At 39.5% G+C, this 14,791-nt stretch overlaps 1 protein-coding gene across 1 annotated transcript; it reads right to left on the bottom strand.

Annotated features, from left to right (window-relative positions):
- Positions 1–7,843: 7,843 nt before the first annotated feature.
- On the bottom strand, positions 7,844–14,718 carry pabpc1a (poly(A) binding protein, cytoplasmic 1a). The gene is made up of 15 exons (XM_079624562.1): positions 13,923–14,718; positions 13,108–13,301; positions 12,911–13,026; positions 12,485–12,624; positions 12,062–12,156; positions 11,838–11,975; positions 11,622–11,717; positions 11,169–11,441; positions 10,333–10,423; positions 10,132–10,242; positions 9,898–10,046; positions 9,045–9,129; positions 8,815–8,945; positions 8,275–8,370; positions 7,844–8,173 (listed from the first exon to the last, which is right to left on the bottom strand). The coding sequence occupies exons 1-14, from the start codon at positions 14,113–14,115 to the stop codon at positions 8,281–8,283; spliced, it is 1,902 nt and encodes a 633-aa protein (XP_079480688.1). The 5' UTR covers positions 14,116–14,718; the 3' UTR covers positions 7,844–8,173; positions 8,275–8,280.
- Positions 14,719–14,791: the final 73 nt, after the last annotated feature.

Raw genomic sequence — 14,791 nt, forward strand, 5'->3', positions numbered from 1 at the left:
CTTCATGTAAATTTCTCTCATGCTTTTTGGTAGAAACAACATCGGATAAATCATCTTATATTTGTCATAATTCCAAGTTAATTATATTCCTTATTAAATTAAACAGAATGGCAGATATATTTCACCTGATGTTGTTGTTTTGGGGTTTTCACAATTCTACATGAACATCCTGAGAAAAAATAAAGAGTCAAGAGCACACAAATTAGTGTCTGAATCATAGTGATTGAATCACGGGTTGTAAATGTGTTTGATAAGGCCATGTTTATTGAAGGTCGAGACAGTCTGAGACAGACACTGAGGACACCATCTTATCATCAGCATGATAGTAAAATTCCTCATGCCAGACAAATGAAACAAGAAAAAAACAACTGCTGCTGTAACTGACCACTGCAGCCATTTTAGAAATGATTCAATATAAAGCAAAAATAAATAAACAAATTGCTTGCTTTGATGCGAGTTAGTTTTAGGTGACATACTCTAATCTAGAACTATTTAAACAACATTCAATGTCAATTTCATCAACAAATATTCAATAAATATGAGTTTTAAACACCACATTTATAATATTAGTGTTTATGAGCTCATATTTATGGAATATGAAGTGTTGATTTTTATTCATGTTGTAAGTTTTTTAAGGATTTTATATTGATAGAACTCTTTTGCGCAGACAAATGTGACCCTGGACCACAAAACCAGTCACATGGGCCAATTTTTTTAAATTGAGATTTATACACCATCTGAAAGCTGAATAAATAAGCTTTCCATTGATGTATGGTTTGTTAGGATATGACAAATATTTGAAAATCTGGAATCAGAGGGTGCTAAAAAATCGAAACATTGAGAAAATCACCTTTAAAGTTATCCATTTATATTCACGATTGTGCTGCATTCACTCACAAAAATAAATGTTTTATATATTTATGATAGGAAATTTACAAAATATCTTAATGGAACATGATCTTTACTTAATATCCTAATGATTTTTGGCATAAAAGAAAAATCAATAATTTTGACCCATACAATGTATTGTTGGCTATTGCCGCAAATATACCCGTGCGACATCTGACTGGTTTTGTGATCCAGACCAGAAGGGTCACATATATTGCCTATATATTAGGGCTGTGGGGCAACAACAACCCACTGCATGATAAAGCCTATAGAATGCAGTTAGAATGACCCTAAAATTCAAGATATCAGGGCAAATATTTTTCTGTCTTATCATGATATGGTTAATCAATATCACACGAGCGATGTTTTTGTCCCAAATAGCACGAGTGCAAATGTGACATTGATTTTAGACAACAGTTCAATAAAAAAAAAGTTAATACTGTCAGGCTATATTTTAGAGACAATATTGTTTGCTTTTGCCATAATTTTAAATATTTGAAAAATATTACCTATAAAGCAAGAGCAGAACTGTTGTGCGTCGTGAGCAACACACAGCAATGTTTAGTTTCTGAATGAATCCACGTTTTGAGCGAATCAATCGGGTGAACCAATGTTTCAATGGCCCATTCATAAAGAGAGCCATTTACTTCATTCCTGAACGAATCAGCCGTTTGAACGAATCGAATGAATGACTCAATGTCTGCATCCAAAAATCGCAAGCTTCCTGAGATGGTCCTCGCTGCAGAAAACGAAATCAAGGGGGAGGAGTTGGATCCAGATCCAACTCCTCCCACCTTACATATACCTAAACCTACCAATCTCCACTCCCTGATCCCTAAACCCACCCCTAAACCTACCAATCTCCACCCCAATCACTAAACCCACCCCTAAACCTACCCATCTCCACCCCTGATCCCTAAACCCACCCATCTCCACCCCCTGATCACTAAACCCACCCCTAAACCGACCAATCTCCACCCTCTGATCCCTAAACCCACCCCTAAACCGACCCATCTCCACCCCCTGATCCCTAAACCCACCCATCTCCACCCCCTGATCACTAAACCCACCCATCTCCACCCCCTGATCACTAAACCCACTCCTAAACCCACCCATCTCCACCCCCTGATCCCTAAACCCACCCATCTCCACCCCCTGATCACTAAACCCACCCCTAAACCGACCCATCTCCACCCCCTGATCCCTAAACCCACCCATCTCCACCCCCTGATCACTAAACCCACCCATCTCCACCCCCTGATCCCTAAACCCACCCATCTCCACCCCCTGATCACTAAACCCACCCATCTCCACCCCCTGATCACTAAACCCACCCCTAAACCGACCCATCTCCACCCCCTGATCCCTAAACCCACCCATCTCCACCCCCTGATCACTAAACCCACCCATCTCCACCCCCTGATCACTAAACCCACCCCTAAACCGACCCATCTCCACCCCCTGATCCCTAAACCCACCCATCTCCACCCCCTGATCACTAAACCCACCCATCTCCACCCCCTGATCACTAAACCCACCCATCTCCACCCCCTGATCACTAAACCCACCCATCTCCACCCCCTGATCACTAAACCCACCCCTAAACCTACCAATCTCCACCCCTTAGATCTGGATCCAACTCCGCCCCCCTGGATCTTGTGTACTGCAGTGAGGTGCTACTGAGCTTCCCTACTATATAGTAGTACTGCAAACAATAGTATGTGACAAAAGAAGTCTGAATTCACATAAAAGTGTAGGCAAAAAGTACCCGGATTACCTATTCCGGAGAGATTCTGAAGTGAGCATACGATGGACACTTTACTATCCCATGAAGCCAAGAGAGAGGATTTATGAAAGGCAGTGAAGCGACCCAACTGGCATAGGTAGATCAAATGATAATGACAAACATGGTCGAATATAGTATGTCCAGATTACATTCATTCTATACCCCCCTATACAGGGCCGGATTAAGAGTTCAGAGGCCCCTGGGCACAATGACTTGTAGCCTTGTATATTAAGTTACAGCCCCTGGGGGGCCTTAATATACAAATGGAATAAACAGTGCTTCACTGTATAAATTGTACATTGATTCTTATTAAAGCTACTATTAAAGTTATCAGTCAAGAGTGAGGGATTTGCTCTTTGTATTTTGTTGTTTTATTAACAGGGATAGTTCAATTAATTGTCATAATTGAGTCTACTCTCTCAAGTCAATTAATTGTCATAATTTATCATAATTTGTCATAATTTAGTCTACTCTCTCAAGCCGTTTCAAACCCGAACAAGTCTCCCTCTTCTGTTGAAAATAAAAGTTATTTGGAGGAATGTGGGTAACCAAACAGTTGATGTACCCCAGAGACCTCCATAATAGTTTTTTCCTACTATGGTAGTCAATGGGGACCAGCAACCGCCCGGCTAGCCACACTCCTCAAAACATCTTCTTTTGTGTTCAGCACAAGAAATAAATTAATACAGGTATGGAACAACATTAGAGTGAGTGAGTAAATAATGACATCATTTTTATTTTTGGGTAACTATCCCTTTAAGGACAAGCGGCAGCATGTTTACTATTAGGGCTACTGTCTCTTTAAGATCTGCCCGCGACGAGTCAAATATACACTAACACATTTGACAATCAGATTTTTTTCTTATTTTTTTCCTACTGTTCTTTCACTTTAGACATAACCAACTCTATTTATGTAAACCTTGTGTGTATTTGACATTATTAGAGCAATAAGACTCGAAAGATAACTTAGTCCAGTAACCAGGCGCTGTTAGACTGGCTTTTAGTGCATGTGCGCGTCGGGGTGTAACGTTATTGCGCTCAGAAAAACGCTCGTTAGAACAGCGCATCAGCAGCGAATGACATGTTTAACCGACAAGGCTTTAAAGCACATGCAAATAATACATTTTAATGAACTACAGTGTCCCGTTCCTCTGCATTTCATGTGAACATACGTCGCGCTGTACAGTATGTTGAGACGGAGGCGCCAGAACTGCAAACTGATAGAATGCGCAATCCTACGATATTTCTTCAAAAGCAGATCGTGGAGACATATATTTGACGGTGCCCAGGGCCCCTTAGATGTCCTGGGCCCCTGGGCAATTGCCCAGTTGCCCTAATGGTTAATCCGGCCCTGCCCCTATACTATAAAGAACATACTTTTTAGCGGTCGTGAATTACTTATTCTATTCAAAATAAGTACCTTCGGACCACCCACTGGCAGTTTTAGTTTCTTATTTATTTAGAATATAATTTCAAAATTAAAAATTAAATAAAAATAACTTCATATTTCCATATTAACAAAAAAAAAAACACTAAAGGTATAGTTCACCCAAAAATGGAAATTCTGTCATCATGTACTCACCTTCATTGCCATTGAAGCCTAAAAGTTTATGTGTAATAAATGTTGAATCAAATAAAAAATGTTTTGTTCTAAAGCTACTTTTTGTAATGTCTATTTTATGCTTTTCTCATTTAACACAATAATTACTTTAAATTACCTTTTGGAGGTAATTTCTCAGCCAAATTTGATGTATGATTAATTTACAATTAATTAATCGCCACATCATGTAATTCATTAGCTTAAAAATTGTAATCGCTTGGCATACCTATATATATATATATATATATTTATTTTATTATATATAAATGATCTAAAACGGTGTGTCCCAACTGAGGTCCTCAATAGTACACAGTGTGAATGTGTTTGAGGTGTGTTTGATCAGGAACACGTCCAGCATGTGCAGTGTACTCCAGGAACAGGGTTAGAAATCACTTCTGTATACCGTACAACACAACATGAAAAAGTTCCAGAGCCAACTGGAACACACATTTGAACTTTAACTTATATTTGCATGGCCAACTGAATGATTTTATATCATCAGATCATTTTGTTGGCCATGCATGATGCAAGCTGTTCTCATGGGTAAAACACGTTCTCACGTGTCCATAAAGTTGCTTTTTCTTTGTGTGGAGATGTAAATTAATTTGTATACTGCAAAACTCTTAATATCTCATTATCTCTGAAGAGGTATTTTGCCAAACAAATAAAAGGTTACAGACACTTAAAAAGTCAAAGAATGTAATTGGTATGGTTGGCTTGGTTCAGAGCATCTATAGTTCTGGGAAATAAACCTCAGACTATAAGCCTTGTAACATCAGCCAGAAGGGATTACTTTAAACATGATGGCATGGGTGTGTGTGATTCTTACAGATGATGATAGTTTTCATCAGACAGCGTGATCTACAGATGTCCTCTGGTAGTAGTAGTTTTACTTCGATTATCTTCTGTGCTGGCAGGACAACCCTCGAGAGCGCCTTCCTACTAGCTGTGCATCTAAGAAATCACAGATGCAGTGTTAAAATGCTCTCTAGTTGTTGACTGTTCATCAACTCACACATCAGTTGTCGTAAACAGAAGTTCAAACATGTTTGCTTGATGTGCGAGAACCAATGAGGTTCATTCTCATGTTACGCAGCACGTTTGAGATTCTGCAAGATGTTCATCATAAAAAGCGATCGTGTCTCTTCAGAAGATTTTAACTAAACCGCTCAATTCATATGGATTAGTTTTACGATCTCTTTATTAACTTTTTGAAGCGTCAAAGTGGTAGTTGCGTAGCTGTCAATGGAGGGACAGAAATCTCTCAGATTTCATCAAAAATATATTTATTTGTGTTCTGAAGATGAACGAAAGTCTTGCCGGTTTGGAACGACATGAGGGTGAGTAATTAATTTTGACATAATTTTCATTTTTGGGAGAACTATAGCCTATCCCTTTAAATGCCCATCCTGAGACCCCATCTGAACCTGCAGCTTTCTGTGGATTAGCCTGATCCTCCATGCATACTGTACCTCATATGTGCACAAGTCAACGTTTTGTGATCGTTTGGCCCTTAAACATTTATTGGAAGGACATATAAACCTTTAGAGCAGCATAAACGTGCTGTAAATGTAAAGACCTAACGTTATAAGCTTAAATTCACGAGACATTTACTGGATGACTTTCTGCAGCCTTGACCTAAAACTATTGCAACAGAACAAGAGGTTTAACATCATCTTGAACCCGAGAAAACAGTTGCCTGTCTGCCTACTGTGTGATAGTTCAACTATTTCAGGTCAAATGCCACAATTTTTCACCTTCCTATTCCACACAACACAAGTCTTATCAACAGGACGTGATTCATGTTCCTCAGTGACAGCACCTCGAATCTATTTATATTTCAGCTTTTATGACGGTCATAAGAATGACTGAGCTGTAAAGTTGAAGGCCAGGTCGAGATCGTTTCGTTTTTCTTCGGTTGGTGAACCTAAATAACCAGTTTTCCTGTTAGTCCGTATAAGATAAGTAGCCTAATTATCAGATAAAAGTTTTTTTGTTTTTTTATGAAAGGTTTTATTTCAGGCCTAATAATCCTAGCTATAGAACATAGCCTACTATTATACGTGAAATATCGTATATTTGTGATGGTTCTGCTAAATTATGCTCAATTTTAATTAACAAAACTGCGTTACCAGTTGAGTTTATTGAGTAACGTTAGGTTAGCCTAGTAACGTTAACGGTTAGGCCTACGAAGAACGCACGCAAAGCATGAACACCAAACATTAGCGAGAGAATTCTTACGGTCACATTGACGTTCAGAAATACACAAACACACTTCAGAAAATAATTGTTTACAAGTTACAACTCACCAAACAAGATGTGTGATGTTGCTGTCGAGGCTTTAAAAGCTGACTAAATATAGTTGAACACGCGCTCGCAAAGGTCGCGCGCTTAAAACGGCACTCTGAACCTAACGGTCGTCTTGACTTGAAAGCTGTTCCCTATAAAGCCTATTTCAGCCACATTCGACAAAAATTCTTTGTTAAATTATAATTATGAGAATCATAATTAACACAAAAAGTAGAAATTATGACATCTTAGGTCACAACTACTTTTTTGGTTTTACTCGTCTTGCAATATGGCCCCTGAGTTCGACTAAAAATCTTAGTAACATTTGGAATAAGAATACTCATCTAATAAATGTAGCCTATAGCATGCATCTAATCAATAAGTAAATGAATTAGTAAAATATATTTAATATCTATCAGATACGTCGTAAGTAACTAGCTAAGTAGGCCTACTACCAGTAGCCTATCTAATAGGTACTAATTATCTAAATCATATTTTTAGATACCTTTCCACCCAACTATAAATCGATGGCAAAAAAACCCTGAAAAGTGTTACGTGTCACAATAGAACAAAGATTTAAGTGAAGTACCATTTTTATGCATACATTAATTAACAAGGGGATAATTAGCATCAACAAGCCAATGCAACATGCACCAATTAAGTGTCAATCATGTATTCATTACTTCAAAGAGCTCATTGTTTCTGCCTTAAATTTCTATAAATTACTTTTTTTTCCCAGCTGTGTGATTTGTATATGTACATTTCTAAAATACATAAGTCACATCTGATAAAAGATCACTAAATTGTAACGTAAAAGCATGTATTTTCTGTAGTTGATTTGAAACGATAAAGCGCTATAAATGTGAATTGAATGCAACATCTGCAATTGATATATTTATACTCAACCCCAAGAACCTTAACGGTACTCCAATCGTACAAAACTCCTTTGATTATGTGCCAAGCATTGTCACTCAGGCTTGTGACTGAAGTTGCATTACAACTGACCCCAGTCTCACCAATACCATCCCGCGTCCTTCAGGGCATTAACCCAGTGATCTCCAGAGGCAGAGACCTTACAGTTGATGAACTCTGAAATCACTAAATGAATTTCACAGCATTCACTATGTCAAGCTTACACATTTGCAAAATGTTTGCATGGAACTAATGTGTCCCTTTAAAAAGAGCAATCGAGTATTTCTGAGAATGAAAGCAACTGCTTTAACTCACCCAAAGGTTTTTAGCACAACAGTCAAATGATTAAAATAACACAAGGAACAATAAATGTTTAAAGTTTTATTTATTCAAGCAGTTTAATCCAATGTACTTTTCCAAATGTTCAGCCATCAACTGCAAGAACACAATTGACAATGAGCATTCAATTAAGAGGAATAAAAAGAAAGGAATGTTTTGGAATTTTCAAAATTAAAAGTTTTCTGTTTTTTTGTACATTTTTAATTATAAATCAAGGTCAAGAGCTCTCTTAACCTGGCAAAATATTTGGATGTAATCATTGTAGGGTTTTTTTCTGTTTTGAGTTTCTGGTTTTTCTATATTTATTCTCTTTTTTTAATGCGTCCTTCTTGGTGAAGTCAGGGCCAGAGAGGTTCATTCTGGAAATAAACAAATAAATCAGAAAAGGTGCATTCAAACAATGTCAAGCAGAGAAAATTAATGCATAAAAATCATAAATTTGCAAAACACATCTTCTCACCTTGTGTTAGACGGCCGGCACAGCAGTGCTGGGGACTGATTTCTGGGCGGCTTCCTTGGCCTGGTGAGCCTGCAGCACCGCTACTGCTTCATCCACCTGGGATACATGTAACAGCGATTACACACTAGATTGGCTTGATTCTGGATATATTGAGAATAATTATTTTGTTGTTTCAAACAGAGATCACTATTCTCCCAGGTTTCTAAACTGACTAAGTCACTTGTCACCATCTGGTGGCTTAATGTTGTAATCGTTATATGAAGGGCCATGTTACTTCCTAAAGGTGACTTTTACTCTATTTTGATAGCTTCCGTAGACAGCAGTTTTTATATCCCAACTATAAACTTTTATCCCAGTACTTCTGTCATAATATGAATATTTGTAACCGAAATAAAGATACTGTGTGGTTAAAGACACCGTTTCATACATCTTGTGTACATCTACATTTTCACTAAGAGCAGTGAGATAATGACATCTCCAGTCTCAGGACAAATCCAACAACTTGAAAAAGAAAAAAGAAAAGATCACATGAGCACTGACCTTTGACCTCAGAGACTCCGGAGACTCCAGCATGTGGAGCAGCTCTGAATTGTCGATCTCTAACAGCATACCAGTGATCTTTCCAGCCAGACTGGGATGCATGTTCTGGATAAGCGGGAACAGACGCTCACCTGTGGCAGGGGAGAGCAGCATGTATGAGATATTTAATATAACCATACATTTAATTTTGCTAATCAATTAAGGGAAGCAAAACGGATCGAACCACTCACCCAGCATCTGCTTCTGTTCTTGTGGAGGGGCGGCAGCCAACATGGACGCAGTCAGTGGCTCCTGACCTTGAACGTGGACCGCAGGCTGAACGGGAGTCAAATATATAAACATTAGAGAACCTGAAAACACTTCTACAAAGATAACATGCTGTGATGTTAGCCTTGTAAAGTTGGGTATGCAAATTGAGTTGTGTATAAGTTTTGTGTATAATTATCGGCCAGCTTTGTGTATAAAGCTGGCCGATAATAGTTACATTTTGTGACAATTCAAAATCAGGCAATTGAGGTTTGCTAAACAGTATTATTTGTGTAAAATGATTGCTCAAAGCTGTTAATAAAACAGAGTATTGGAGTATGTTTTACAAGAAAATACTATCAGTATTTCTACTAAATTTTCACATTTAATTTAGTTACTCGCCGATCCTTAGAAAACTAGTAAATTTTACAAAGTAAAAATAGTACACAATTTTTTTCAGTGTTTGTGTGGATAATGTTGGATATAATATAGATCCTATTTATATATAGAGCAGTTGCAATAATGGTTTACATTTATGAAGATATGCACAAATTTAAATGCTTTGACATGTGGCTGTCAAAGCCTGATTTGGCTACATAATTAAAGTGTGTCAGTTGAGTGCATGAAGAGTACAGCATTACACACTTCCACAAGTGCACAGTACTTAGTGCACTTTATCTTTTGGAATTTTCAGTGTGAAATATTTATACTACAAAATAACAGTTGTGCACAAGTATGCAAATTGGGATGCACTAGTTCTCTCAAATGATTTTAAATCGCAGCCATACATTTTGGGGAGTCAACATCAAGTGCCATCAAATGTAAATTTTCTAATACCTGCTGCATGGGAACCTGCGGCTGATTGGGCATGTGCTGCTGTGGGTTGCGGACTCCAGGAGCATACTTGTACTGTGGCACTCCTCTCACCTGAGCGGGACCCGTGGCGGCACCTGCGCCAGAAGGACGAGGACCCATCGCCTGAGACGCTGCCAGGAAGAGAGAGGACACTCAGGATCAATGAACTGGAGTAATGCACTTGCTGCATGTTTAACAGCAAGGTTCATCACTTACCCATGCGCTGTGAGGGGATCATTCGGGGGACCTGGGAGGCGGGACGCACGGCACCGAAGGTTTGTGGACGGGGTGCAGATTGCCTGATGGCATTGGGCATATTCTGGAAATCTGCAATGGAAACGGGAAAACAAAATGAAATGAACCGTTATGGTTTACAGTGTAAGTGTACCAGGAGGAAAAGGAGGCAGAGCTACTCACGCTGAGGGCGGACACCCTGAGTGGCCCAGCGAGGACTGGGGCGGAGCTGTGCGAGCTGACTGGTGGGATAGTACGCAGCACGATTCTGAGCCTGTTAATCACACAGAATCAGGTATTGTGAATAAATAAGGAATAACAGAACCGGTTCTGAATTATCACTTCATGATTCATGTTAAAGTGAAGAAATTAACAAAACTTCAGACAAAAAAAAGTTAAATTGTCCGTTTAACACTTAATATTCAGTAACATTAAAGATTTGACTGCACATACATTGTTTATAGCTTAATGCCATGTTTATAAAAGGCTTTTAAAGTTTATCTTTGAAAAAAATAAATCTGGGCTTCATTTAAAATCTTTCCGTAAGAGTTAAGTGATAAGTAAGAAGTCATAACAGAGTTCAAGCCATCACAGTCCATCAGAACACCAATAAAGGCATCAGAACAGCGATAAAGGCAATAGGTGCATAGAGGATCTTCACCCATTAACAAAAACATATGGCCAAGTCTGGAGTGGCCTATTCGACAGCGAGTGTAGATGTTCCCAGTGATTTTCAAAATGTACATGATGGTTTCCACCAACCACAGGATTTAGAACTGCACTCATTCACTGGCACTATTTATTGAAAACAAAACTTGAAATGAATTGGGCTGAATTATGACACCATTTTCTTCTGTAGAGCTGCTTTATAGCTGAACCAAATTTAAATTTGCACAGTTCACGCTTATCCAAGCAGCTTTTCATTGGTCAACATGACGAATTCTAATGACCAACTCAAACCGTTGCTGATCCTAAACTCAAAACGTGACCGCATCTTTAATAGAAAAGTGTTATCTGACCTGTGGAATGGCTGCCATGAAGTATCCAGATGGTGGTGCGGGCTGGTAGGGGTTGATGACTGGGTTCGGTACGGCTCTGACACTGGCCATCCTCTGCATGTACTGGCTGGTGAGATGCGCCTGGCGCTCTTCTTTCCGCTGGGCCAGCGCGACGTACAGGGGCTTGGTGGCGACGATACGGCCATTCATTTCAGTCACAGCCTTAGTGGCTTCTTCAGGGGAAGAGAAGCAGACGAACCCGAAACCCTTACTCCGGCCACCTTCCATCATCACCTGAGTGGATCACAAAAGATTCAACAGCCATCAATTCTGATGCTTGTGAGGGATTACACATCAATCATCCAAACAAACCTTGAGGAAAACCAATGATTTGAGAGATTTCATGATTCAATTTAAAATTTGAGACTTTTAAAAGTAATAAAGCTTATGGCAATTTATTGGATTTGTTTGTACCTTAGCACTGGTAATAGTGCCGAACGGTGCGAATTCTTTACGCAGGCGTTCGTCATCCAAGCCATCATCCAGATTTTTCACGTAGAGATTGACTCCCTGTTTAAAACAAGATGAATTCAAAGTTCAAGGACAAGCATCAATGACCCATTAAGCACTTCACCACCCTCATTTGCATCATCGAATGTTCATATCAGTCAAGCACGGGTCATTTTTTACCTGGTAGCGAGTCATGCGGTCCTGCTTCATTTGCTCAAACTTGCGCTTGAGCTCTGTCTGACGTTCGCCCTTCTTCTGCGCTCGACCCACGTAAACCTGCTTTCCGTTCATCTCTTTTCCATTCATCTCATCCACAGCCTGATGATCAGAGGAAACGCATCAGGATACAACACTTCGTCACAGTAGTGAGGATTACAAAATGATATTAATCTGTTTCTACTCACCCTCTGGGCGTCCTCGTGCCTCTCGAAGCTGACAAAGCCAAAGCCTTTAGATTTGCCGCTCTCATCGGTCATGACGCGAATGCTCAGTGCTGGACCTGTAATGAGAGCCGAACACTTCAAAGATCTGATTTATGCAATAAGGTCAAAGGCAGGCCCATTTACACAAAGGACAATAACTATAATAGCTACATTACAAATATAACTCCACAGAGAAACTAAGTCATTGAAACCACTTCAAGAACTACTTTTTTTCCCAGCTGATGAACAAAAATATTTACAGCCTATCAGAATCCATCCCGCTTTAAAGCGCACCATTATAAACAGAACGACATTGTTCACTGGTGTTGATGCTAATATAGTTAATCATCTTTATAGCTATAATTCTTGGTGTGAACAGGCTTTTACTAGCAGCAAAATACACACCATATTTGTTGAATATCTCTCTCAGCTTCTCGTCATCCATATCCTCTCCGAAGTTCTTGATGTAAACATTGGTGAACTCTTTGGCACGGGCGCCCATCTCTGCCTCGCGCTCCTTGCGAGACTTGAAGCGGCCGACGAACCTTTAAGATGCAATAAGTAACCATAATTATTCTGAATAAGTGAATTTATTTAAGACCATAGAGGCAATATTCATGGCAAACTCAAGAGTAATAAGTTTAATAACCATAACACTTCAATGAACAGTTATAAAGCCTTTTAATTTTACATTATGAATACTAATCTTTGAATAACTTTAAAAACATTTTTTTTATTAAATTAGTATAAATCATGCTTGAAACAGAATTAGCACACGTCACTCCAAACCGACAATTTAGTACAATGTAGTTAATTAAAATGCACACTTACACTTTGCGGTCATTGAGCAACATGCCGTTCATTTTCTCAATGGCTCTCTCTGCGGCCTCATGGGTCTCAAAGTGCACAAAGCCGTATCCTTTAGAGCCGTTCTCATCGCAAACCACCTTCAGAAAGAGAACACCAGCACTGAGCACAAGCACCAAACACCAGAAACATGCACATCACTGCAAATACACGTATATTACCTTGCAGGACAGGATGTTCCCGAAGGCAGAGAATGTGTCATAAAGGGCTTTGTTGTCGATGGACTTGTCCAAGTTCTTGATGAAGATGTTGCCCACACCGCTCTTGCGCAGTGAGGGGTCTCGCTGGGACCACATGATGCGGACGGGTCGTCCCTTAATCACGTCAAAGTTCATTGTGTCCAAGGCACGCTCGGCTGAAAAAAGGTAATTAAGATAAATATTAGCATTAAGTTATGACCAACAAACTTAATTATTCCTAGCACTATAAACATTAATACTAATTTTGGACTTATAACCATGGGTTGTGTAGCGCCCTCTAGCGCCAGTCTGAGTACATAATGTGTAAAACAAGTAGCCTACTCATTTCAGCAATTTCGTGCATTGCTTGTGTCGTCGTTAAATTGAATTATGAATACAGGGTCAAAATCCACATTACAAACCACATATACAAGTATTTTTTTCAGAATCAGAATGAGATTCATTCATTACACATTGCATTTGTCTTCTTGGAGCTCCCGGTAACTTTACACAAAAAAATATGTACAAGGACATGATTCGTTAAACACAAATTTGGGGATTTCTGCTCGTGAGATTAATATCCTGGGAGAATATGCTTCTCTTGTACTCGGTAACTGCAACTACGACATTCATCAGTCCGAAATACACACGTGTATGCATCGTTAACAAACATTAAACTTCACATTTGAACCGGAGGATGGTCACGTGCTGCACGTGTCCGTGATTCCCAACAAGATGGACATCTAAAATGCAATTTAAAACATCGTGTTAGAAAAGAACCGGGAGCGTTTGCTTACCGTCAGCGGGTTGCTGGAAGTTGACGTAGGCGTAACCGAGAGAGCGGCGGGTCATCATGTCCCTGCACACCCGAATGGACAGAATGGGCCCGGCAGGGCTGAACTTCTCGTAAAGCATGGCCTCGGTGACATCCTGGTGCAAATCACCCACATACAGGGAGGCCATCGGGTAACTTGGAGCGCTTGGGTTCATCTTTCTTCCGTACGACAAAAGAGCAATCTACCGAAACACCTGGAAAAACTGACGAGCTTAGTAATGGCGACGCACGAGCTCCAAACTCCTCGGTTTAACTTACCTATCGAAAACGCTTTAACACGATAAATACCCTTAAAGAACAGTCTTGAAGACTAATTAAAACGCGTTTAGTACCGATTTGGCGTCGACGTGTTCGCGGTATCGATGATAAGATGATTAAAATCTCCTCAGGCCTACTGCGGTGCTGCCTTAATAATAAACTTCTCAAATCTGTCCGCTGATCCTGCTTCACCGAGGTACTCGGCAATAAAAGTAGATTTTTTGTTTGTATTTTTTTCTTGTTTTGTGATTTTTTTTTGTATTTTTGATTTTTTATATAAGATGAGTGTGCCGAGGCTCTGTGGCACACGCGCTCTCTCTCGCACCGCACAAGGTAGGGGGAGAGAAGCGGAAGTACGGCTCAGATAAGAAGGCGTCCTCGCCGGAAGTTGCGTGAGCTTCTTTTATATTTTTTTACGTAAGAGCAAAATAAGAGTCAATGGGCTGATAGAATAAAAGTATATTGAAGCACATTTCCGCCACATTAGAAAAAAATCATGCTTTGGTAAATCTTAATGGTGACATAAAAAGTCATAGTTATAACATAAAATATGGGCAATTATGAGATAAAGTC

Source organism: Phoxinus phoxinus (genome assembly GCF_949152265.1).
Source record: "Phoxinus phoxinus genome assembly, chromosome: 10".
NCBI classification, from domain to species: domain Eukaryota; kingdom Metazoa; phylum Chordata; class Actinopteri; order Cypriniformes; family Leuciscidae; genus Phoxinus; species Phoxinus phoxinus.